Source organism: Amblyomma americanum, chromosome 1 (assembly GCF_052857255.1).
Source record: "Amblyomma americanum isolate KBUSLIRL-KWMA chromosome 1, ASM5285725v1, whole genome shotgun sequence".
Taxonomy (NCBI): Eukaryota; Metazoa; Arthropoda; class Arachnida; order Ixodida; family Ixodidae; genus Amblyomma; species Amblyomma americanum.
The window spans coordinates 370860017-370883428 of record NC_135497.1 but is presented as its reverse complement, the minus strand read 5'-3'; the positions used below and the strand labels follow the sequence as shown (position 1 = coordinate 370883428).

At 47.2% G+C, this 23412-nt stretch overlaps 1 protein-coding gene across 5 annotated transcripts in view; it reads left to right on the top strand.

Moving 5' to 3' along the window:
- Nucleotides 1–23412, top strand: part of LOC144115647 (carnitine O-acetyltransferase-like) — a 79158-nt gene that overhangs the window by 29911 nt on the left and 25835 nt on the right. For all 5 annotated transcript variants that reach the window (XR_013311504.1, XM_077650087.1, XM_077650086.1 and 2 more), the window contains exons 10-13: nucleotides 10991–11113; nucleotides 21733–21855; nucleotides 22391–22589; nucleotides 23247–23384. Coding sequence is in view for 4 of the 5 variants with exons in the window: in XM_077650087.1 (XP_077506213.1) it covers nucleotides 10991–11113; nucleotides 21733–21855; nucleotides 22391–22589; nucleotides 23247–23384 (583 nt within the window). In the remaining variant the exon portion in view is untranslated. The remainder of the gene's footprint in view (nucleotides 1–10990; nucleotides 11114–21732; nucleotides 21856–22390; nucleotides 22590–23246; nucleotides 23385–23412) is intronic.

The window sequence follows — 23412 nt, the reverse complement described above, 5'->3', positions numbered from 1 at the left end:
CAACTCCAGCGCTCGCGTTTCTTCAAAAGCTTTGTCAAAGGCGCCTGCAGCGCTGCGCAATCTGGGATGAACTAGCGATAAAAGTTCGCCATTTCCAGGAAGCGCCTAAGACCAGCTATATCTGTGGGTGACAGAAACTTAAGCAAAGCCTCAAGCTTTTCATCGCACGGCAGAATGCGGCCTCTGTCGATCGTGAACCCCAATAGCGTTATTCGGGTCGCGGCGATCTGTGCCTTCTTCAGGTTCAAAGTGATTCCCGCGGACCTCAGCCTCTCTAGGACGTTCCTCAAGTGGCGCATGTGTTCCTCGAACGTTTTCGAGTACACCACGATGTTGTCTAGGTACGCGAGCACATGTTGCGACTTCGCATCTCTCAGAACACGGTCCATTAGGCACTGATAAGTAGCGGGTGCTCCCACCAAGCCAAAAGACATTCTCTTGAATTGGAAAAGGCCTCTGTGCTGTGACAAGTGAAAGCAGTTTTCTCCTTATCCCGCTCATTCATTTCAACCTGAAAGTATCCGCGGCTAGCATCGAGCGTTGTGAAGTACATACTTCGCCCCACCTAGATTAGACACTAAGGAAGAAATGGTTGGTAGAGGGTACGCGTCCTTTCTCGTAACCTCATTCAGTTTGCGGTAGTCCACGCAAAGTCGATATGTATCGTCTTTCTTTGGAACCAAGACTACCGGGAAGCCCCAAGGGCTGTTAGACCTCTCAACAACGCCAGTGTCGATAAGTTCGTCTAAGGCGCTGTCCAGTGCTTTTCTCTTAGCCAAGCTAATTGGTCTAGGATTGCACTTCCAAGGCAATGCGTCACCCGTGTCTATTCGATGCCTAACTAGGGTAGTGAGGCCCGGGCGGTCATTGAATGTCGCGTTGTACTCGTAGAGGAGCGATGACAACCGTGCCTTCTCCCTCTCCGTCATGCTGTTCACTTCTCACAACAAGGGGTGTGCTGGCATTTTCCTGCGCGGCAGAGCAGTTTTCTACTGCAGGAACCTTCTGTCTGCTCTCTCTCTCAGCGGCGATTGTCCGCTCGCCTCCTGGTTCTCGGGCTGGCGGGGTGGATTTTTCACGGTCTCCCTCCACTCGCGCTGCGTTCGGAGTCTGAATTGTCTGCGACGCCGCGGGCGCTTTCGCGAAATGCTTCAAGGCGCCTGACGTGCGCTCCCTGTAGCCTCCGCTGCTGATGTCTATCACAATACCTGTCTTGGCTAGGAAGTCTCGTCCAAGAATTACGGGCACGGATAAACAGGGAAGATGAACGAGGCGTTGTCGCCACACGTGTCTTTCCCAGCGAACCACCATCCTAGCTGCACCGCTTGGTTGCACTGTGCCGCTCGCAAGGCGAAAAGTGGTATCGCATTCTCTCAGCCGGATTTTGTTCTCGCGGAGATGGTTTAACACCTCGTCACCGAACAAAGAAGCGCTTGCTCCTTTATCTAGTAACGCGGTGAATTTCTTTCGAGCTTTTGTTAGCTCAATGAACGGCGCTGACAGGTCAGCAGAACTTCCTACGCGACATGCCAAAGGCGCTAGTAAACCGGGGTTTTCTGTGTACGCCGCGCGGGATCGAAGGTCAATCACCGGCGGCTTTGGCCGTTTCCCGACCGTGTTTGGTCACGGGCGGGAGGGCGGCCACACTCACGGGCGAAGTGCCCCTGCTGGTCGCACCGGTAGCAACGGTTGCGCGGGCCCCGACGGGCTAGGCGCTGGTCGCCACGTTCCGGTCGGTCATCTCGAACTCGCGGCGCGGATGGTGGGGACCGCTCGTGCGGCCGCATGTCGGCTTCGCGATCTCGCCTCGGTTCGTTCCGCTCTGCGGCAGCCTGTGCTGTTCGCAACGCGTCGCTGAACGGGTCCAAAGCGCGGTCGGACAACTCCCAACCCCTTGGGACACGCTCGTCAGCAAACCGTGCTGACGCTTCAGCTCTGGATGGGCTGCGCGCTGAGCTGCCATTCCACGTGCAGCGTGGCTCAAGTGACAGCGATGCGGGTGGGGACGGCCGATACGCTCGCGCTGAGAGGATGTCTCCCTGAATGCGCTTCACCTCAGCAGCCAGCTCATCCAAATCTCTGAACCTGACTCCTCTCAGGTAGGCCATGAAACTCAGGTGCGCTTGTCTCGTGACATGCTCAACTTTCTCCGTGTTCGTGGCACGAGGGTCAGCGAGGCGATAAAGTTCGTCCATCACTCGGACATACTCTAACAGAGACTCGTTGGGGTGCTGGGTTCGGAGCTCCAGCTCTCTCCTCAAACGCCACTCATAGTTTGCGGGAAGGAATTCGTTGTGGAAGCTTGCGCAAAACTCCTCCATTGCCCTCGCTCGGTTGCCGGCTAGTCGGTACCAGCGAGCCGCTTGCTCCGTCAAGGGCACAGGCACAACACGCGCGAGCATTTCGGCGTCTGCAATCCCTGTCACTTGCTGATAATGCAGCAGACGGTCGAGGTACTCATTTGCTCCCGTAGTGTTGTGGTACCCCGTGAGGAAGGCAAGTCTATCCGAACACGTGGTGACTGGGCCGGGGCTTACAAATTGTTTTGCAAAATACCCGCTAGACTCTGCATAACCTGCATTGCATTCCGCAAGAGCACCTCGGATGATTGCTGAGTAATGCCCACGGAGTTGGGCGCTGCCGCTGATGGCCCAAATCAGGTTGCGTGGAGTTGGATCTTCAGATCGACAGCTATATTCCAGTATGCGCCAGGCAAGCGGGGGAGCCCAGCCCAACTCGTAGTTCCGACAGGCCCCTCGCGAGTCGGTGATGATGTGTTTTGACTTGGGATTCGTGAGAGCCAGAGCAATGGCAATCTCCTCCGCGTGTGTTGCGCTGTAGGCTTTGAAAGTGAGCCCGTTAACTGTGTTTGTGTTGTGTACGACTGCGGCCGTGTACCACCCCCCGTGGTGTGGGCCGGCAACGTCTACGTAATACACATGTTCTTGGTTACCATAGTATCGCGCCAACGCTTCCGCGCGCGCCTGGCGACGACCGCTATGGTCTTCACTGGACATGTTGCGGGGAAGGGGTCACCAGGGCCTCCAGGGAAACGAACAGGCCGATCAGGCCGCCCGCGCACTCTCTCCCCGGGCCATCTCCGTGTCCTTGGAAGGGTACTCCCAATCAGACAATCTGGCCATTACATTCAAACAAATCACTGATTACTACAAGGAGGAGCACCGGCGCTACCCGGCCCCTTGTAAGGGTCTGGATCACGCTGACGAGCGCCTCCTCATCAAAATTCTCACTAACACTGTACTGTGCCCGGCGGTGCTTAAACACTTCAATACATCCTTTGATGGCACGTGCCAGTTCTGTGGGGAGGTGTCTGCCACCTTCCACATGGTTTGGGCGTGTCAATCTAACCCATCTATCCCCCCCAACCCCAACCCCACCAGAGAGGACTGGGAGGCGGCCCTGCTCGGCTGTCAAGACCTGAAGAGCCAAAAGGCCTTGGTTCAACGGACGCGGGCGTAGTTGCTTGCCAATGGGGCCCCGGAATAGGGGCTCCACCTAGTACTGTGAGGGGAAAGGGCCAATAGGGTCCTACCCCAATCACCTTTCTGTAAAAATTTAATTGCTTATAAATGTTTCTCACCACCACCACCGCTGATGGCGTGGAATGATGAGGAATAAGTTCATTTTCGTTCTCAGCGCAACTTAACAACTCGCCCAAATTTCCGCCTTGCCGAGGCCTAAGTGCCTCATTGTCCGCGGCGAGGTGCCCGATGTGGAGCCCCCTATGCCAGGCATAAGTCCTACCAACGCGACAGGGGATGTTCCTCGGCTATTCCGTGTGGAACGCCCAAGATTCACAAATTCAAACCCTTCCAACGGCGCGTCAAGTAGGGAGCCCTGGTTATGTGCCGCTGGCTCTGACAGCATAAACAAAGGCTGCAAGTCACTCCTGTCGGCTGTCATCCTTTGTTAGGACGACGGTAGTCGTTCGCTAGAACAAAGGTCACTGCTCGATTGCCGAGTTTGCCCCACGTTGGGCGCCAGATGTGGGGTCACTCTGCGTTCAGCCGGCCGGGAAGGGGAGCTTCCATGCCAGCTACACGCAAGCGTTATTCAAGTACGCAACACGTTTCCCCAACCCGTGGTGCAGAGTCGCAGCCACGGCAGGTCCGGATGAAATAGGCAACGGCATGGCACGCTAGGAAACGGTTTATTATCATAACGCGAGGTAAAGCACACTGCGGAAGAATGTTCTATCCGTAAAATAGATGTTGACCAGCTCACCAGGTCGTTGACGTCGTCTGGCATTGGTGTTCGGGGGCCGGCGGGCAGCAAAAGGGGTCCCTTGGGGCAGTTAGGTCAGGTCCGGCAGCGAGAGTGTCCCCCTTCCCACCACGCGTTCCCCCCTTTTATCCCCTCGGTCATTTCCTCCCTAGCAGCAAATCATTGCCGTGAAGCTTAGGCATGCTACCCTCTCCGCAGAAGGCAGCGCGCTGCCGTGACGTCACGTCAGTGCTGGGCCGGAAATGAGCAGAGTCGCAGGGGTGCCTTCTCTCCACATTCCTGGTTTCCAGCGCGCCTGTGTAAGTCACGATCGCCGCTGGCGCGGGGGACGAGGAGGGGATACCAGTGTATCCCACAAGGGCGCTTGGTTGACCTGTTCGTATGTCATGATCATCATCATCATCTGCTTGCGACAAATGATTTTTCTTCTCTCACTGCCTCCCTGTGCATTTGTCCCGTTTTATTATTTTGAAACCTAGTAATGAATGATGCAAATATGACATTTCATTAAATCCTAGCGGTGAATATTCTGTATGCGCGCATGCATGCGTGAGATTTTCCGGCATCCTTGCTAAGGCAATGGATGAATGATGAATACTCAAAACGTAGACAAGTGACAAAACTATTACATCCTTGAACTAAAATAACCGACGCCATATTGCTCAACAGATTAATTGTAGCGCCGCGCTGCCCATAGCTGCCATTCCCTAGCGGAAAAAGGCATGAACTAGAAGGTGCGCGCTGGAGCAGTGCCAAATGTGCAGGTCTCTAGTTCAGTAGGTCTTGGTTCGAATTTACAGCGAGCGTCGCCTGCTTCGTCACTTGTGCGATGTGTGACCTTGTCGGATGAGGATTGTTCGAAGTTACAGTGAGCGTCACCTGCTTCGTCGCCTGTGCGATGTTCGACCGTGCTAGATGAGGATTGTTCAAAGTTAAAGCGAGCGTCGGCTGCTTCATCGCCTGTGCAATGTTCGATCGTGCCGGATGAAGCCTCGGCTAGCATCGCCTGCCCCAACGCCCGATCAATTTGCTCCAGAATCCAGGCCCAGTCACAGCACGTTCTGTCGTCACGACACAGAGTTTTACACAGCGGAGGAGATTGCCGCGCGCACGGAACACGCAGACATGATCAAACCTGGCATGGGTGCAAAGTCGGCAACGCAGCCTCACCTACACTGCAGGCTGCAACATCCTTCGTCGCAGCCTTGAGAAGGATCAGAGAAGGCTGAAGAAGAAGACAACAGCCTTTTGAGCAATAATGCAGACAAAAAAAAAGTTTCTCTAGGAGGCACAGTGGAGACAGGTCTCCGGACTACAGCCCCGGGCAGGTGTAGATCACCAACATGAACCCCTCCAGAATACAGCCCAGGACAAGTGCAAATCACCGTCATCATGGACGGGAACTGTTTAGTTACTGAGCTTTTGCAGCCCTCATGTAATATCTGGCAAGACATTAAAAATTATTGCCACTGTCTTGGCTAGATTTCAAGTTTACAAATTTTGCTGAATTCCTAATGGCATTTGCCATCTTGACCTTGGGTTGTCTGTGATATCTTCAGTTTTAGTTGACATATTTAGAATCTGAAGACAGTTTTGGAAATGGGAAGAACATGTAATTTTTGATGGGAAATATCACAGTGAAGCTGCCTACCATTCATCGTATAACGTATGATCAAACTTCAAATGCATTTTTCTGTTTCATATTTCTGGTCGATCTCCTCAGCCTTACGCAGGATATTGATAACTTCATTTTGTCTCACAAGAATAACCTTGGTACCATTTTCTTCGGAGAGAAATAAGGTACCTGATGACATTCTTAATTTTTTTGTTTAGGCCACACATAAATAGCAATCTGCAATTAGCTTAATGAGCTGCAATGTCAAATACTGCGACCTTCTGCTCTCAACATAATATATAAGGATGACATGCCTCTAGAGAAAAGCTAAGAATGTCATCGGGTATGGGAACACTCCGGCTGTCAATTCATGCAATTAAAAGCAACAAAACTCAATGAGAAAGTTCACTTAAAACTGCGTAATAAAGTACCTAATTATGCTCTAGACTTCGTAGGATAACTTTTGATTTAGGACAATCAGCTTAATTATGATTACATTTTTGGAATCAGAAGAGAAAAATGCATCTATGTGCAAAATTTCATGAAATTCTAGCCATAAATAAAAAAGTTAGCTTTAAGACCCTCGTCCCCCCCTTAACGCTATTATCTACAAGACAAACTGAGCATCACCACTCTAGTTCTCTAACCAGCATATTTGCTGAAACAAGCACTTTATCAGTTTCATTTATTCCATGCACAATTGACAGTTTGGAATTGGATAACTATACCATTGGCCCGTGACGCCTAGCCAACTACTACTTTTTGTGTCTTTTTACAATGTCAGTTCTTTGTGGCTTGATTACAGTCGAGCCCACATATAACAGCCCCACTTAAGACGAACTTTCGCTTATAACGAACGAGACCTATGCGACCGTCAAAATATACATTGTTTCAATGGCACAGAATCACACATGTAACGAACGCCATTAAGCCCTGCTGATCGGTTACAGCAAACGGGCGGCTTAAACCCGGCGCCGTGATGCGAGATAACCTGCCTCCGACCGCTTTGTGCGCCCGGCGCACGGCATGTTTTCCCAAGCCTCATCGCAGGTGAACTGCCCGCGCCGTTTCGTGCCGCTCTCGAGAGAGCTACCTTTTCCCCGCCGACGCGCCTACCAAGATCACCCTCCCGCCCCTCTTCAACTCTGCTTCCCCCTCCTCACTCGCTTGCAAATCCACGCGTGGCCTCTGCGATCAACCGCGCCACCGCCGGTGCCGATCACGGAGGCCACGCTCCGTGAAGCAGGCCTGCCATGGGAGTTAAGAGGTGGCTGCACTGACGCTCACGGACAGCCGTCATTGGACTCTCCCCATCGTGCGCGTTTGTCACTTTTGTTGCGTTGCGGACGTTTCGTTGGCTTCGTGGCTTCGTTCAAATCTCGGCCCTGGTTGTAATTCAGCGTGGCGGACGGGAACACTGTGCCCATTTTCATTGTATTCAGTGGTAGAGATGATGAGAGCGGCCTGGGCGGAGGTGACGGCCACTGGCGAGCGGAACTACTTCCGCAAGGCCAGCTTCGTCGAGTGTCTGATGCCAAGCCTGATGCTTTGGAAGATGACCAGCCCAGCGGCGATTTGTGGCAGCGCGTCGTCGACTCCGACATGGGGGGTCATGACATTGGTTGGAATGATTTTATTTCTGTCGATGACGACGCCGACACCGCGGAACCGTGCACGGACGAGGGCATTGTTTCTGAAGGGCGGGACGAGAGTGACGCGGAGAAATCGGATGAGGATGAAACATCGGAGCCAGCACCCATAAGCGTGCCTGTAACGATAGGCTACATAGAGAGCCTCAGACAACTTGTCTATGCCAAGGGCATCGGCGATAGCATGCTTCTGCTTTAAATAAACTGGAAACCTCTCTCATCGGATTTGCGCTGCAAAAATAGACGTCCATCACGGACTTTTCCGCAAAGAAACAATTTAGTGTTTTGACAAGCAGCTGTCTCTATAGCTGTGGTCCAGTTACTACGAACTTCGGGGTATAGTGAACAGACGCCACGTGACGCTTATGTTCGTTATAAGCGGGCTCGACTGTAGCGTGTTGCTTGGACTTTGGGTCTGCTATACTTTATGAATGAAAATTTGAAAAATAAACAAAGCACATTTAAGCACTGGTGGGCTTGCACTGCTTTGTGAAGGGAGCTGCATGAAAGGAGCACTGTAGACAAATTTAACTTTGCCTGTATCAATAGATAACTGCATCCTAATTAAAAAGATGCTACTTGCACTGAAAACAAAGCTTTTGTAAGGTAGAAACTGTTAAAAAAATGAAATGCAAATGTTGCCACCCCCACAGCAGTCTTCGCAAGCAAACTGCACCTGTGAGTTTCTTATGGATCCCTGAGGCTAGGCAACGTTATCAGTCACTTCAAAATGGTGATCATGGAGTTGTTTTCAATGTTTACGTCACGATTTTGAATCAAGTGGCAGGAAGTGGCAGGATTTTTTAAAAATACAATTTTCTCGGCAATAAATATGGTCCCTGCAGCGGAATATTGTAAGTTCTGTGAACTGAAGACAAGTAATCTTCAATGTTTTATGGCAGACATCAAGGAATACTTCGGAATGCACCTCGCATTATATTCGAAACCATGGTATACATGTAGTGCAGTTTTTTCCCGAGCTGTTCGAGGTAGCTAAAGCGACCTTCGCACCCACACTTGGCTAGCTGCTAGGAGAAGCCAGCTTTTCAGTGATCTTGGGGCAAAGCGCATGGCAAGCAAGTGCAAAGAAAATGGCTGCAGATGTGGAAAGAAGGTGGTAGGGGTTGTTGAGAAAGGCAAGGAAGTGAAGGAGTTAACTGCAGTAGGGAAAACAAATTACTAATTAGGGCAAATGGGCTCAGGACTGGGGAGCTTGAAGCACCAAGTAGCGGTGGCACGTCAGTGACGGCTGCTGCTCCTGCTGCATGCAAGACTCCGTACATTAACATATTGGAGGCTTCACTTTACTTGAATGTGGTGCATAGATTTGCCTTTTAAATAACATCAACACATCTGTTTATTCTGTATTTTAACGTGCCATCTGCATTTCCTTTGGGGAGGTGAGGTCGGCTATGGTTGACCTGAACAGTTTGAGATTGCATTGTAGTCGTGATATTTTTTTACAAAATTCTTCTGGCCTCGCGTAACTCCCTCCTCATGCTATATTCATGGGAGTAAGCTAAATCAGTCATTTTCTCATTGTCCTATGGTTCCTGTACTGATGTCTGTAACATCAGTAGTTGTCAGAAAATGAGAATATGGGGCTGTTAACTCAGTTTCATGAAAAAAAGGCAGAAATTCGTGATTTTTCGTGGAATCGGGACAATTGGGGGCTTATAAATGTTTATAGGTGCCGGACAAGCATCACCATACCTAGAAAAAGCCATAGAGTCACTTTTTACTAAGAAAAAGCTTATATGGAGTTGTCTGCAGTGTCTTTTAATATATTATATGTTTCAGGTCATATTGAACGCTGTGGTACTTGTTAAATGGCATCTGGAAAATTGAATACTAACTGACATGGAATTTTGATGTTCAGCATTTATTGGACAGAAGGACGAGCTATACCTGAGCTCGTTACGCGTAATGAACCCTACTTGCATAATGAACCCACCCCCACTTTTGTCGTTGAGAATTAACTTTTTTTTTAACCGTAAGCGTTAGCTTTCCATAGTGTGGGTTCCTCAATTTTGTGCCGTCCACAGCGCAGGGACATTGGCGGCACACCAAAATGCTGTGCGAAGTGGGGGGGGGGGGGGGTTGGCGAACTTGGCAGAGTGCCAAGATATTGTGCATCCTTGACAGAAGTACCGCCCGGTTGTGCTACTGTACATTGCCACCACTTCCATTAGCTGCTGCTCTCCAGTCTCTTAGTGCCTAGTGCAATTACAGTAACAAATCAGGATGGTACGATCACTGTTGATACGAATTTCGGTATAATGTGAATTAGTAAAATACCATTCTGGTCGACCTGCATGTGTACAATGTGTACAGTCTGTGATGTTTCAAACACTCTCCCGTGCCACTACGGATGATACAAATATGCAAGCGCGCAGCCATAATTAAATCCCGTCAGTTGTAAACAGTTCTGCATGAATGTGTTTCTCATACTTCTGTATACAGATTTTGTTCATAATTTATTATAGAAGTTTCAGATTATACGAATATTTTTCACAGCCTCATAAGGTTTGTGTCATCGAGATTCTGCTGTAGTATAAAGCACCTGTGCACAACCACAGTGTTTCTAAACAGTGTATTAGGTACTTTTCATTAGCACAGTCACTTCAGCATGCTTGCTTTGCCTTGTATCTCTGCAAGGCAGCCAAATAATGTGCAGTAAGTGTTCATGCAGTGCTGTGTTAATACCTAGTTCCTTATCATGGGGCTGGCTACCAGGCACATTTCGTGAAGGTTCTTGAAGTCACTGCAGTCTGAGTAACAATGTAGATCTTCATGTAATGCTAAGCTAAGATACTTGAGATTTTGTTAGCATCTTTCTATCATGGGCTTTATGAACAGCTGTAGCTTGTCGTGGTTGCTTACATGGCTTGCTCAAACACTGCTTTACCCTGCTACTGCTGTCAGTATTCACATTCTTATACTGGAAAAAGTATTGTGCTGTATAGCAGTGAATTTGAGGGAGTACACTTACACATAAGCACTTCCTGAAAAAAATTTGCTGTAGTGAGCTTGGTATTCAAACTGGAATATTTCATCTAGGCAGTAAATAATGCCACCAACTGCAGCAAAACCTAGAGGGCAGCTGTTTTATGAATTTGCTTGATGACATAGTGGCCTGTTGCCGAGACATTTTTGCAAGGCCAAATGACGTCTGCCCATTATATATGTAGTTATGACACCAGAGTATTTTCAATTTCAGTACTTTTTTGCAGTTCTGGTCTGATGAGACTTATATATGGAAAATGTTTACTTTTGTTTTCATATTGGCAAAAATTTTCTCAGCACTGTTGACATGCATGTTGCATTGCATTTGAGAGGCTGCTGAATAGAGTTTGCTGCTAGAGGTGCATTAGTGTGTGGATATGTTCATCATTTGGTGTGGCTGTAGGTCTGTGGGATGGCCTGTAGCTCTTAACATTTTCAGAAAAAAGTTGAAATTGCTTTTCTTGTCACATTTCAGTGACAAGAAGCAAGGCTGTCCACAATCCAGTAAAGCTGCTGACAACATGCCAAGAAAGCTTGAATTTCACTTGTCTGCAGACATCGTCAAAGACATCGAAAAGGCACGTTCTTCACTCTCTGGGTCAGTATTGATTTACAGACAATGAAAAAAAAATTGAGTGCTCCTCGCCCTACTTGCGAATGAATGTGCTGAAGACATCTGGGCTAACATGTATTGAAGTATTGAAGAAAACTCCACGACACTCATGGGGTTTACTGCACACTTGTGTAGTGCCACACATTCGGCTGGCTGCCACTTTGTAACGTTGTACTTTTTGTCAAGGTATGCACATGTTAACGAATATCAATAAAGCGACAACGTGGTGAGCTGAGATCGGATTGGGAATCACGTTCAGATATTTTTGGCAGTTACTCTAGCTGAAGCTGTACAGCGTATGCATCAAAACCAGCCAGTACCACTTACAGTAATGGCAGGATTTCATGAGCATGTTCGTGGGTCCCGCTTTTCCCACTGTTTCAACGAACGTCTGTTTCAAACACGGTCCTGCATGCTTTTACTGAAGATCTTGTAGCAGTTGCAGCAGCTAGCAATATCTTTTCCTTCCTTTTTGTATTTTTATTAATAAATCACTAAACTACTAACCAACTGTACAAACTGCTAACCACGGCACACGGGTGTTGGCCACTCATAAGGATGGACTCTGAGATTTTCGAGAGTCCTCGAGGCCACCGTGAATAGAGCGCAGAAAGAGTGACGGCACTCTGAGTGTTTCACGTGTTCGGCTCAGGTACAAAGGGATGTGCCTCTCGTATCATATTTGCCGTCACTTCATGCGCACCGATGCGGAGGCAGTGTGTCTGAGCCAAAGACACCATTAGTGAGAGCACACTTTGCACTGCCAGATGAAGCTAATGCTGGAATGCATCCACCTTTCCTCTTCCCACAATCTTTTTCTTCTCTTTGTCGCACTAATCATGTGGAAGTTTGAGTGCCACTGTATTTCTTCTTTCATCATAACTTGGCTTTGGATGCTGATTGACTTTCGGACTTCAAACTAATACCTGTGTCACATGGTCATTTTGAAGGCCCTCGAACTGATAGCCTATCGACTCAAAGGCCAGTTAAGTGCTGCTATTAGTGTGGTTCTCATGGCCATATCGAGTCAATGGAGCAGCGCAGAACTCTATCAAGATATCGAGGGCCTTCAAGTGGTGGCTGCATGCACTTTTGGACAAGGAGCGCTCACAGTTACACGATGGGGACTAAAATCAGACCAGTATCATCTCTAAAAAATTTGGAACATTAAAATATACAACTTATTTTGCAGCAAAAAACACTGCAGCAGGCATGTTACCATTTTTGCTAGTGATAGAAAGACAATGTACACTAGCTTCTTCACAAGTGCCTGAATGGGATGCAGTTTGTGCTAAACAGTGATATTAATTTCAAGAGTGATTAATATTGCTTTAACGAATAATTTTTTTTTTAACCTTTATGGGCTAAACTTGTAAGCTGATTGCTTGTATGCCTGCAAAAGTATTGGTGTCGACAGTGGTGCCACAGCACCGTGGTGTGAGATGATGGAATCTCTCGAAGGCGAGTTTTCCGTGTACCAGTAGCTCAACTCCTTTTAGTTCAATAGTGATTGAGAATATCAAAGGCTCTAAATAGCCTTTGAAAGTGCCCGTCTGACAGGGGTATAAGGGCCATATATCTGGTTTTTGCCAGTAAGGCGCATGTCTTAGATTAATTCTGCAATTTTCTGCAATGGAAAATTTTAAATTCTGCAGATTGAAAATGTTAACTTTGCAGTATTCTATGGGAAATATAACACTTATATAGTAAATATACTTCTGTTCTTAAAACATGCTTTGCATACTCCAAATGAGCCTTGATTAAAATCGAAGGTGGCTGTTGTGGTTTAGCGTCAGGCAGTGCACTGCTTGGCACAATCCTGTATCAACTGTGGGGACCATGCTCGTGAGCGGGATACAGCTTACAAAAGCTTGGCACTTGTCTGCAGCTCATTTGTTCCTGCATGGCAACTTACCATTTACACGATTGTAAGTCGACCTACCGTATGTATTCGAATCTAAGCCGATGGTGTTTTATTGAAATTCCTATTTCGAAACTGGGGTTTAGATTCAAGATGTGGCAGCGCAATAGCCATCGCCATCGGTGGTACTGCGCGTGCAATGCCTCTAGCGCCTCCTTCCTGCATACTTTGTCAGATCAGCGGATCGGCTCGTTAGGCCTGTGGCTAGCGTTGCTAGTGTGACTCCGTGATCTCGTCTCACGACGCGATGGCGCCAACAAATAAGCGGTGTCATTACACCGCTGCTTTTAGGTGAAAAGTTGTGCTTAAGGCGGAAAGCTTGACCAATCTTTAAGCACAGCGAGAGTATGGCATTCACGAAGCAAATATCCGCCGCTGCCGAAAACGAGACCCGTTTTTCAACTGCACTGCAGCACGAATAGCGTTTTCCGGGCCCCACAGAGGTCGTCACCATGCTGTGGAAGAGGAAGTTGCTCAGTTTGTTAGGATGCAGAGGGCCGGAGAACTTCCTGGTACAACAGAAGGCGAAGGCCAGGGAAGTCGCGAAAGCACGAGGCATCCCCTGCACCGCTTCAAGGCAAGCAGAGGCTGGCTTCAAAAATTTATGAAGCAGTTTGGCTTCAGCATGCAGTGACGAACATCAGTGTGCCAGAAGCTTTCCGGAGATTTTGAAGCGAAATTGGTATCTTTTCAAAGGTATGTGATAAAGAAGAAGATTGAAAAAGGGTATGAACTTCGGCAAATTAGGAATGCCGATCAGACCCCAGTTTATTTTGATATGTCCATGGCATACACAGTGGCTGAGAAGGGGTCTAAAGAAGTGAAAGTGCATACTGCGGGCTACGAGAAGTGACGTTCGACTGTGATGCTCTGCTGCACTGCCGATGGACGGAAGCTGCTGCCGTACATCATCTTCAGGCGGAAGACTCTTCCTGCGAAGGAAAAGTTTCCGAAAAACATATCGTTCGTGCGCACGAAAATGAGTGGATGATTGCGACAATGGTCGAAGAATGGATTAGGCTGGTCTGGCAGCGTCGAACAGGTGGATTGTTGTGCCGGGATTCTCTCCTGGTTTTAGACTCTCACAGTGGACACCTGACAGAAGGCATGAAGGCTGCACTCTCACGAGGTGGGACAGATGTGGCCACCATACCTGGCGGCATGACAAGTTCAGCTGCAGCCAATCGATCTCGCCATCAACAGGCTCTTTAAGTCTAGAGTGCGCAAGTATTACACTGACTGGTTTACCGAACAAGATCTCGAGCTTAATCCGACAAGTCGCATTAATTGCGCATCGCTCAGTCAATTGGCCACCAACTGGGTTGCAGCAGTGTGGGAAGATATTCTGGCGGAGATGATCGTGTGGTCATTCCGTATGTGCTGCATATCAAACGCACTGGATGGTACCGAAGATAGGGCGCTGTAGGATGAGGACAGTGACAAAAAAACCTGCAGTGAGGAAGAAGACGAGTGATCAGTCGATCTCATGAAGAGCACATCCAGCTTTCATTTGAATAAATATCTTTTTTGTTGAGGGCGGTCCTTTGCTTTTTTCTGTCGGCTTGCATTCGAGGTTTTTTTTTCTTTTTCGGGTTCCCGATTTTTGGGGGGTCGGCTTGCAATCGCGGCTGGCTTAGATTTGAGTAAATACGGTATGTTTTTAAACTTGAAAATCCGAATCTGGTGGGGTTGATGCATGGCACCATCCGTAATGGCGAGACAAACGAGGTATCTGGGATGCTGCGGCATGGTTACAATGTTATGTTTGCTGTACAGCTCTACCCAGTAGCAGTCAGCTGTTCTGCACGCTTGTTCGCAGGATTTTAAATTTTTTTTTTTTATATAAAATTTTACTGTGCACTCGCCCCTCGTGGGAGTGTCAGTAGTTGATGGAAGGACCGCTGTTCCAATCATGGTGGCACAGCCAGTGTGAATGGCAGCACTTTCAGGCGGTGTCGGTAGCTGATAGAAGAGCCAACATGGCTCACGCATAGTTTTCTTTGGCTTTGTTTTGTTTGCTGCATCTTACTTGAAGCTGGCCACATTTTATCAGTTTTTACTGCTCTTACTTGAAGCTGGCCACATTTTATCAGTTTTTACTGCCATGCTTCATCAGTTGTCATGAGCGCTTCGAGTCTGGCAAGTGTTCAGCTGTTGTTCGTGGCTGCATTGGAGAGCTATCAATCTCTACTGTGCCGGGCCGCAAGTTCGACATTTCGGAACGAATGATTCAGGTGTGGCAGCTACAGCACGGCAAAATTTTCAGCTTTTCGACTTAATGGTGTGCTTGTTTGTGAAGTGCGGGATTTCACGGGATGACTATGTGCTGTGGGATCGCAGCAATGGTAGCGATGGGAGTACAAGTGAGGATAATGGCACAAGTGTGGCCGACTAGCCCTGCGGTCCATAGTATAATAGCGCGGAAGATGAGGAGAAACGAAAAACCAAACACGAGCGCTGTTCATTATTATTTTTTTAGAAAATAAGATGGCAGGATCATTATGGGGGAGATACTAAGAATAAACATAGCCCAAGGAACTAGAAATTATGCTTAGAAGGATAGAAAGCTGGGCAAGTTGGTTGTGATTCATAGTAAGCGGTCATGTTGTCTGGTTTTTCATTTGTCCTCATCTTCCGCACTGTTATGCTATGAATTGCAGCCAGCTTTCCCAGCTTTCTGTCCTGTAGTTCTGTGACTTAAACATTTTCATTGAAACATTGTCCACTGACACGCCCTTCTTTTTTTTCTTTTTCCTGACATGCGATTGGGGTGTCGACTTACATTGTAGTCGACTTACAATCATGTAAATGTGGTACTACAACAGAAGGAAGCCCCAGTATGAATGCTGGGCTATAAAAAATTTGCCACGTTTTTTTTGCCTCTACTATTACCACGCTTGCACTAATGAACCTCAGTTAGGGAGTTGCAACCTTCAGGGAAAGGGGAAAAAAATGTTACAATTATAGCTTGACTTCAGTATGCTCAGACCAACCATAGCTGAGGGCCAGGCACAAACAGTGTACAGTGGAACCCCGTTCATACGTTTTTCACCGGACCGCGAAAAAAAAACGTAACAGCCGGGAAAACGCAACAGTGAGGAAAGGTCCGAAAATTAATGAAAACAGTGCAGCTTTGCCTTGAAACAATTTATTCAACATCAAGTGAGCTTAGGTCTTTAAAAAATCGACAATGGTCGATTGCCGTTTTTTCCGCTCGCTGGAAAACACCACATGTTTCTCGATGGCCTGGAAAGCCGCATTGCTCTCAGCGTCGCTTTGAGGTGCGACGTACCTGCGGAGGAGGTCCAGAGCCGCGACGGCTTTTCCAAAGCTCGGGTCTGCCAACTCCCCGGAATCATGCGGCTCGTGCTCCTCGTCGTCATCACAGTCTGAGGATTCACTCGCGACCGGGTCTGCAAAGATCTCGGCGATACCCTGACACTCAGACGTCACGACAGCAGCATCCACGGCGACGTAGTCGTCATACGTGACTCCCGTGGCACCCAGCGCATTCAAAGCTTCACTCAGCTCTTGATCATGAGAGGCTGCTTCCGTCTCTTCAGCTTCCATGGCAGTTTCCTCTCCACCGTCCATGCGAAAGCCACACCGCGTGAAGCAGTGCTGTGCAGTTGACGCGCTCACTGCAGTCCACGCTGAAGCGGCATTCCCTTGTATCTCGGCACGCTTCGAGACGATGCTGTTAAGCGTCGAGGGTGGCAGAGCAAGATGCTTGGCGATGTCGACTCTTTTCCACGCTGGCTGCCTGTTGACTGCATTGAGAACATCCAGCTTTTCCTCGAGGGAAAGCGCCTTGCGCTTGCGCGACGCCATCAAAGGACGACAAATTGCTCGCGGTGTTAGCGAGGCCCGACGAGGCATAGGCAGCGTAGGTGTTGACGGGAGGACACAGACGACTCGGATGGGTTGAACCGCACAAACAAGAAAGACTGGATTAGTGAGGCCTGACGAGGCGTAGGCAGCATAGCTGTTGATGGAAGGACACGTACGACTCGGATGGGTTGAACCGCACAAACAAGAAAGACTGGATTGCTGCGGGCCCGCGGGTTGTACTCGCTTAGATAGATAGATAGATAGATACTTGAGGCCTTGCCCTTTGTAACGGGTGGGCACCACTAGGTTGGGCACCCGGACCAAAAACAAAAAAAAAAACAAGAAGATGGAAGTGCACAAGGAGAGAAAGAAAGATAAAACGCACAAAAAAAGGAAAAAGAAGCTTCGGCTGACGAGGCAATGACCATCTAGTGGCAATCTCTCCAACTTGCGTGCGGCTTTTTATGGCCTCCGAGATTGCCCACGTGCGTGCAAGGGGGTGATCTCGGAGGCCATGGTCTTGTAGCCAATTCCGTAGCCAAGCCTGGCCAAGACTCGTCAAAATGGCGGTTGGCGCGCGTTGCCCGGCCGGGTTCGGGGTGCCAGGTTGCGACGTATCATGCGGGAACGTTTTCACAGCTACAACGTAACAGCGGGGTACCCAATACATTGGATCCTATGGGAGCTATGCCGGGACCGGACGAAAACGACGTAACAGCCGGGAAAACGCAGCAGTGAGGAACGTAACAGCGGGGTTCTACTGTATTGTCTTCCTAGAGCTGTGTGTTGGGCGGACAAGGCAAGCGAAATGAGAGCCTCATTAAGACTTTTATATGAAGGAAGCGAACAGTCATTGAAACCAAGGAAAGCATTGGAGGGTGTTCAGTTTTGTTTTTTGTTTGTTGTGTTGATGAATAGGAGATTATTAGCATAATCATTTTTCACCTAAAAGATGATTTGTTATAAAGTATAGAGAAAATTAACCACATACCACTGCTGGGACCCAAACTTACTAATAATCTTTCAGCTGAAAAACAATTACTATTACTCTACTAATCACCTATTCATCAACACCACAAATAAAAATAAAGAAAACATTCTCTTGTGCTTTTCTTCGTTTCAATGAATATTGGTTTCCTTCATATGTGTGAGGTGTCCACATCATTTGAGAGGCAACATTTCAGAAGTGCGTGTGTACACATGACAGAAGCAAGTACAGCAAAGCCTTCTGCACATTAACGCATGCAGCCTTTCATGCCACAGTGGCTTCCTTCCCGCCACTTCTCATTCTGCTTTGTTTCATGCTGCGTAGTTCTGTGTTTTTTTTCCATCCTTCTACTAGTGGATCGTTAACTGCCTTCTCTCTCAGTGGTCCACGTTGCCTTCTTTCCTTTTTTTTAGTGACTGTTTCTCACCAGTGCATTCCGTGCGCTTTGCCTTGGTGGCCCAAGGTCATTGAAAACTTCGCTTTTAATCACAGCTGGTGAGCTCGCTCGCTGCGGTAACCGTGTTTACTAGATGTAATTTTTTTAGCCAGAACAGAAATGAAAAGTCGCCCCTCGCATTATAATTTAACATTATGTGACGAAAAAGGCAGACTATCCTATATTTACTCACATATTGATTGGTGGCAGCAGGCAGGGTGGCCCCCAACTTCAGGGGAAATGGATAAAGAAACCGCCCCCCCCCCCCCCCCCCCCCACCCCCCCACCCCACCCCACCCATAAAAGTTGGAACGGTCGGAACAGCCGAAGCTTTGAGATGCAGATATTTTTAGCTAGGACAGCTGGACTTTCCGGCGACATTGAACTCGTATGCTGCTGCACAACTTTCCATCTGCTCCGCGCATAAGGTGTAGACTTGTTTAAATGCTGCCGAGAACGGTCGCTGATGTTCGGGAGGCATGACTTGCCACGTGGTTGAGTGACCGGGAGTAATTGCGTTTTCACAACGAGGCCTCTAAAGTTCATGGTCAGCCTGTTGACAGCATGTAAGGACTCTGTACTTGTGTTTGTATCGGTCTGATCTGATAATCTTTTCCGGGGCTCTCTTGAAAAGGAAGGGGTGCATGAAACCTTCTCGCAATAATGGTGGCAGCAACTGCCATAAGGCTCGAAGGCAAGCCACAGCAAGGCCATGTTTTAAGCTGTTTTTGTTTATAAACTTCTACCCAACTTTCCGCATATTGTGGCCTCGTTCCCTGCATTTTATTTGTGTACTTTTTTCTTCCTGTTTAGTACCTGTAAAGTTGACCCTCGCATTATAATCGTGCTCGCGTTACGTTTGGACAAGTACTCTATCTTAAAGAGACTATGCAATGAATGAAAAGTCATTTGTAAATGTTTTCAATGCTTAAAAATGATGCTAAGAAGCATTTACACTAAGTATGAGTCAGGACTGAGCCAGCAATTTATTATGATATTTTAAAAACCGTGTTTTTATAATTCGCGGGCCGATTGGTGTGCGCATAGTGACCGATTTTGGAACTAAAATCGTGAAAATAGACGTCACTAGTTCAGTGACGTCGGCAGGCCACCACACGCTGTCATTCGCTCGAGCCACGGCAGCCATGATGCCACAGGCACACTTCCGGTAGCTGTAAAAGTCGTCTGCTCGTGCCGCCGCACGAGCCCCTCGGGCAAGCGCAGGCCACCTCATTGCCTTCACACATTTTGTTTCAATTTGCCTCTGCCGCCTCTTTCTGTCGGGAGTTGCGGAGCCACTCGCAGTGTCTTTTTCGTCCACCATCTAGGAAGGTGAAGAGGGACCGGAGAGGCACTGCCAACGCTGCTGCTGGGGCGCTGCGTGTGACAACCGGAAGTCGCAAATTAAACATCAGCAGATGATGTGTTCATGGGCGGGGCCCAGTCCCAGAGCTGTTTTCCTTAATTTTTTCTGGTGCCCCGCGTGTATAAGTTAAGGGGGAGAAGAGGAGCGTAACTTTTAATCATCTATATATCCGTTGTTATTGATGCTAGCTCAAACATTCTTGGGCTGGGGTGACGAGTGATGGAATGCCTATCTCTCATCTGCTTTATGTAACCTCAATTAATTTCTGCATAGTCCCCTTAGAGAAAGGTGAAAAAAAGATTGTGCTGTTCCTAGTTTGGCGCCAAATGTAACTCAAAGTGCTTTCTATATTCGTGCAAATTTAGTAAACCTTGTTGATACATTCTTAGAAAAGATCCTGGAAAGAAAAAAACTTAAATTAACCTCCGAATTTTGATAAATGTAACTGCTGAATAAGGCACACTTTTAAACCAACACTTTCTTGTCATAAAAATATCGATTTGCATTTCTTGGTACAAGGTCCAAGAAGCTCCTTTTCTAGTGCTCAAAGAATGCAGCCTGCATTTGCGTTTTTCTTAGCGTGGAAGAAACTTCATAACACATCCGATCCACTAATGGCGAAGGTGAAAGCAGGAGATCTCTTTTGCGTTGTTTTTTTAATGCTTTGCCTCTTTAGAGTAAAGCACTGTGGGGAAGCCACCACAGCAGCTGACTGTCTTGTAGTGTTCTTTCTCTTCATGCTTCACTGCCCAAACCCAGAATGCTCGTATGCAAACGTATTTTAGTAGTTCTCAAATGTTTTACCCCCTAACCCTTAGGCACTGCAAAAAAGCAGCTGCATTTCTCCTCTTCGTGTCGCGTCCCCTCTGGAACAGCCCGCTCAGATGTAGAACAGTTTAGCTTTACATGCTTCTCCCCTTTGCATTAAAGCATTGCAGAGGAGTCACCAGGTCGACTGACTTCCACTGCATTCCAGCTCTTCCATGTCGCGAGCTCCCTTGTTTGGCAGACTTGTATGTTTGTGCTCATGCATTTGGTCACTAAATGTATTATACGACCAGGATTTGTTGAAATTTGGAGCAAAGCAGCTGGGAAATTGTGTTACCAGGAACCTATCAACCGGAAGAAAAATAGTGTAACTCCGTGGGAAATTTTTATTGCCTGTTATTTTGAGTGTATTGTCACGTAGTGGTGACTGCAATCCGGAGAGCAGAAAGACAGCAAAAATGGTGTCTGAACAAAACTCTTTATCTGGGCTTACTTGCGCCCACAATGGTCTGAATCACTTGGCGTTGGTATGGCAACAAGCGTGCTTGGTGGTCGTCGTACAAAATGCCCGCCGCAAACTTTCGAACTTTCGAGATACCGCGTGCAAAGTTAGCACAACATTCTGGAACATAGAATAAGCTCTGCTCGCATGCAATCAATCGAGATAATCTGGTCGCATCTTGCATCATGAACAAAATGATAGACCGAATAAACAAACTAAATAAAATAACAAAGTAAATAAATACATAAAATAAATAAACAAAATAAGAGTGAATAACCAAACAGTACACAGATTCGCGACAGTATGAACCAGGAAATGGTATGAGCCAGAAACGTATCACCAAGTTTTTACTGTAATTCTTTCAATGGGTGTCAATACTGTGACTCTTCCCATAGAAGCATGTGAGCGTGTTGCTATTGCAATGCTTGATACACTAGCTTGATTGAGCAGATGGGGGGAACAAGCATAGCAAGACCTCAGCAAAACTTCGTTCATTACCAAAGTCTACCTTCCAAGAGAATTCTGACACTTAAATATTCTCATCATTCTACCATTCCTACCGATGTCTACAAGTACAATGTCATCATAAAAAAGAGAATGCAGCTACTGACACATAATTCAGCGAAAAAATGTTAAAATCTGCAATTTTTTAGAAAATTTGGTCTAACTTTAAGCATCTCGCTGATAGGCTTATGGTATGCTTACTCACATTCTCACTCACTAATTTGTATTTCCTATGCAACGTTTAGTGTAAGGACTGTCATGTGCATGCAGGTGAATTCTTGTTTGCAGGCTCACGGCTGATTTGGACCTTTTTATTTACAAGTACAAAGGGTATGGAAAGGAATTTATCAAGTCTTGCAAGCTAAGTCCGGACAGCTACATTCAGATGGCAATGCAGCTAGCCTACTACAAGTGAGTATTGTAGTAAGTCACATAATGGCAGAAAATGTCACGTTGTGTAGATCAAGGGGTCACAGCTACTTTCTATGCATGTTCTTCTGGATTACTAGGTTCATTTTTTGTTACTTGAGAACTCTTGAAAAAGAAACCCAGACTTTGAGGTTTGTCTTGGGGAGAGCTCCAAATTAATGTCAACCATGTGGGGCTTCCTGTTGTGCACCAAAAATCACGGCACATGGCTGTTGTGTTTGGCACAGGCGTGTATTCAAGTGGGGGCTCAAGCCCCACCCCCCACCCCCCGAAATCGAGCTCAACCCTTCCACCGGTACAAAAAATTGCCTTGGGCTTCCCGAAACAAGTTTCTGGCTACGTGCCTAGTTTGGCCATAGAAATATCACTGCCAAGAGAAGAAAAGTGTTTTAGTAGTTTTGCTTAAAATGGCCAGGAATAGTAAATTTGCATTTTTTGGTGGTGATGATGGTTGGGCCATCTTCAGCATTTTTTTCTTCCTCTCTTTTGGTGACTCAACTTGCATACCTTTGAACAGGATTCACAGAGCACCTGGTGCAACCTATGAGAGTGCTTCTACACGAAAGTTTGTTCATGGGCGCACGGAAACTATCCGCTCTACCTCCAGTGAAAGCTTGGAATTTTGCAAGGCTTTTGAAAGTGGCGAGACAAAGCTGCCAGAAAAGGTTGAGCGCTTGCGGAAAGCTGTTCAAAATCACAAGGACTACACAAATTTGGTAAGGATGTGCATGCAACCGTTCAGTCACAGCTGTCTTTGTAGTATATAGAGTACTGGTAAAATTAGCCTCAGAAGTTCAGAATAATTTTCAACTAAGTACTTAGTGCACTGTTTGGGGACTAATCTGGGCATCTTCCAAGCTGAGGATGCAGCGTTTGTGACAGTTCTCTCTTCTGGAAGCTTGACCTTTACGTGCTGTGTGCGTTCTATGGAGTATAGTGAATTGAGGTACCCTCTCGTGCACAGAAATCCAATGCAGTACTTTCTGTGCACAGTTTATTAATAAGAACTGTTTTGTATTTTATGATGAGAACAATGTGGAATGACAATCCTGCGCTTCTGTTATGGCACATTTTTTTCTTTTCTCCATTTTTTCCTTAGTAGTATCAAAACACTCACTGCCTTAAGTCCTACTACTGTAACAGGTAATTACTGAGCAAAGAAACATTGATTCGTGCTTAATGTTAGTTTGAAGTTTGATTTACTGATGACAGCAGCAGACGAATACTGGCTCAAAAAAACATGCAGTATGTCAATACTGTAGGAGAAGCACTGCTTGACACGAGTTCCTGTGCCTTATCAGTGCATTTTATGAAGGTTTTATTTGACTCTTGGAGTAATATCTCTCACATTTGTTTTGTATGCTATTTTCAAGGCCATTAATGGATGTGGTGTTGACCGGCTGTTGTTTGGTTTGAAAATGATTGCCATCGAGAATGAGATTCCTGTGCCTGAGATCTATAAAGATGCTGCATACAAGATCAGCACAGAGTTCAAAATATCATCCAGCCAGGTGAGTTGATGTGTTGAGTACATCCCTT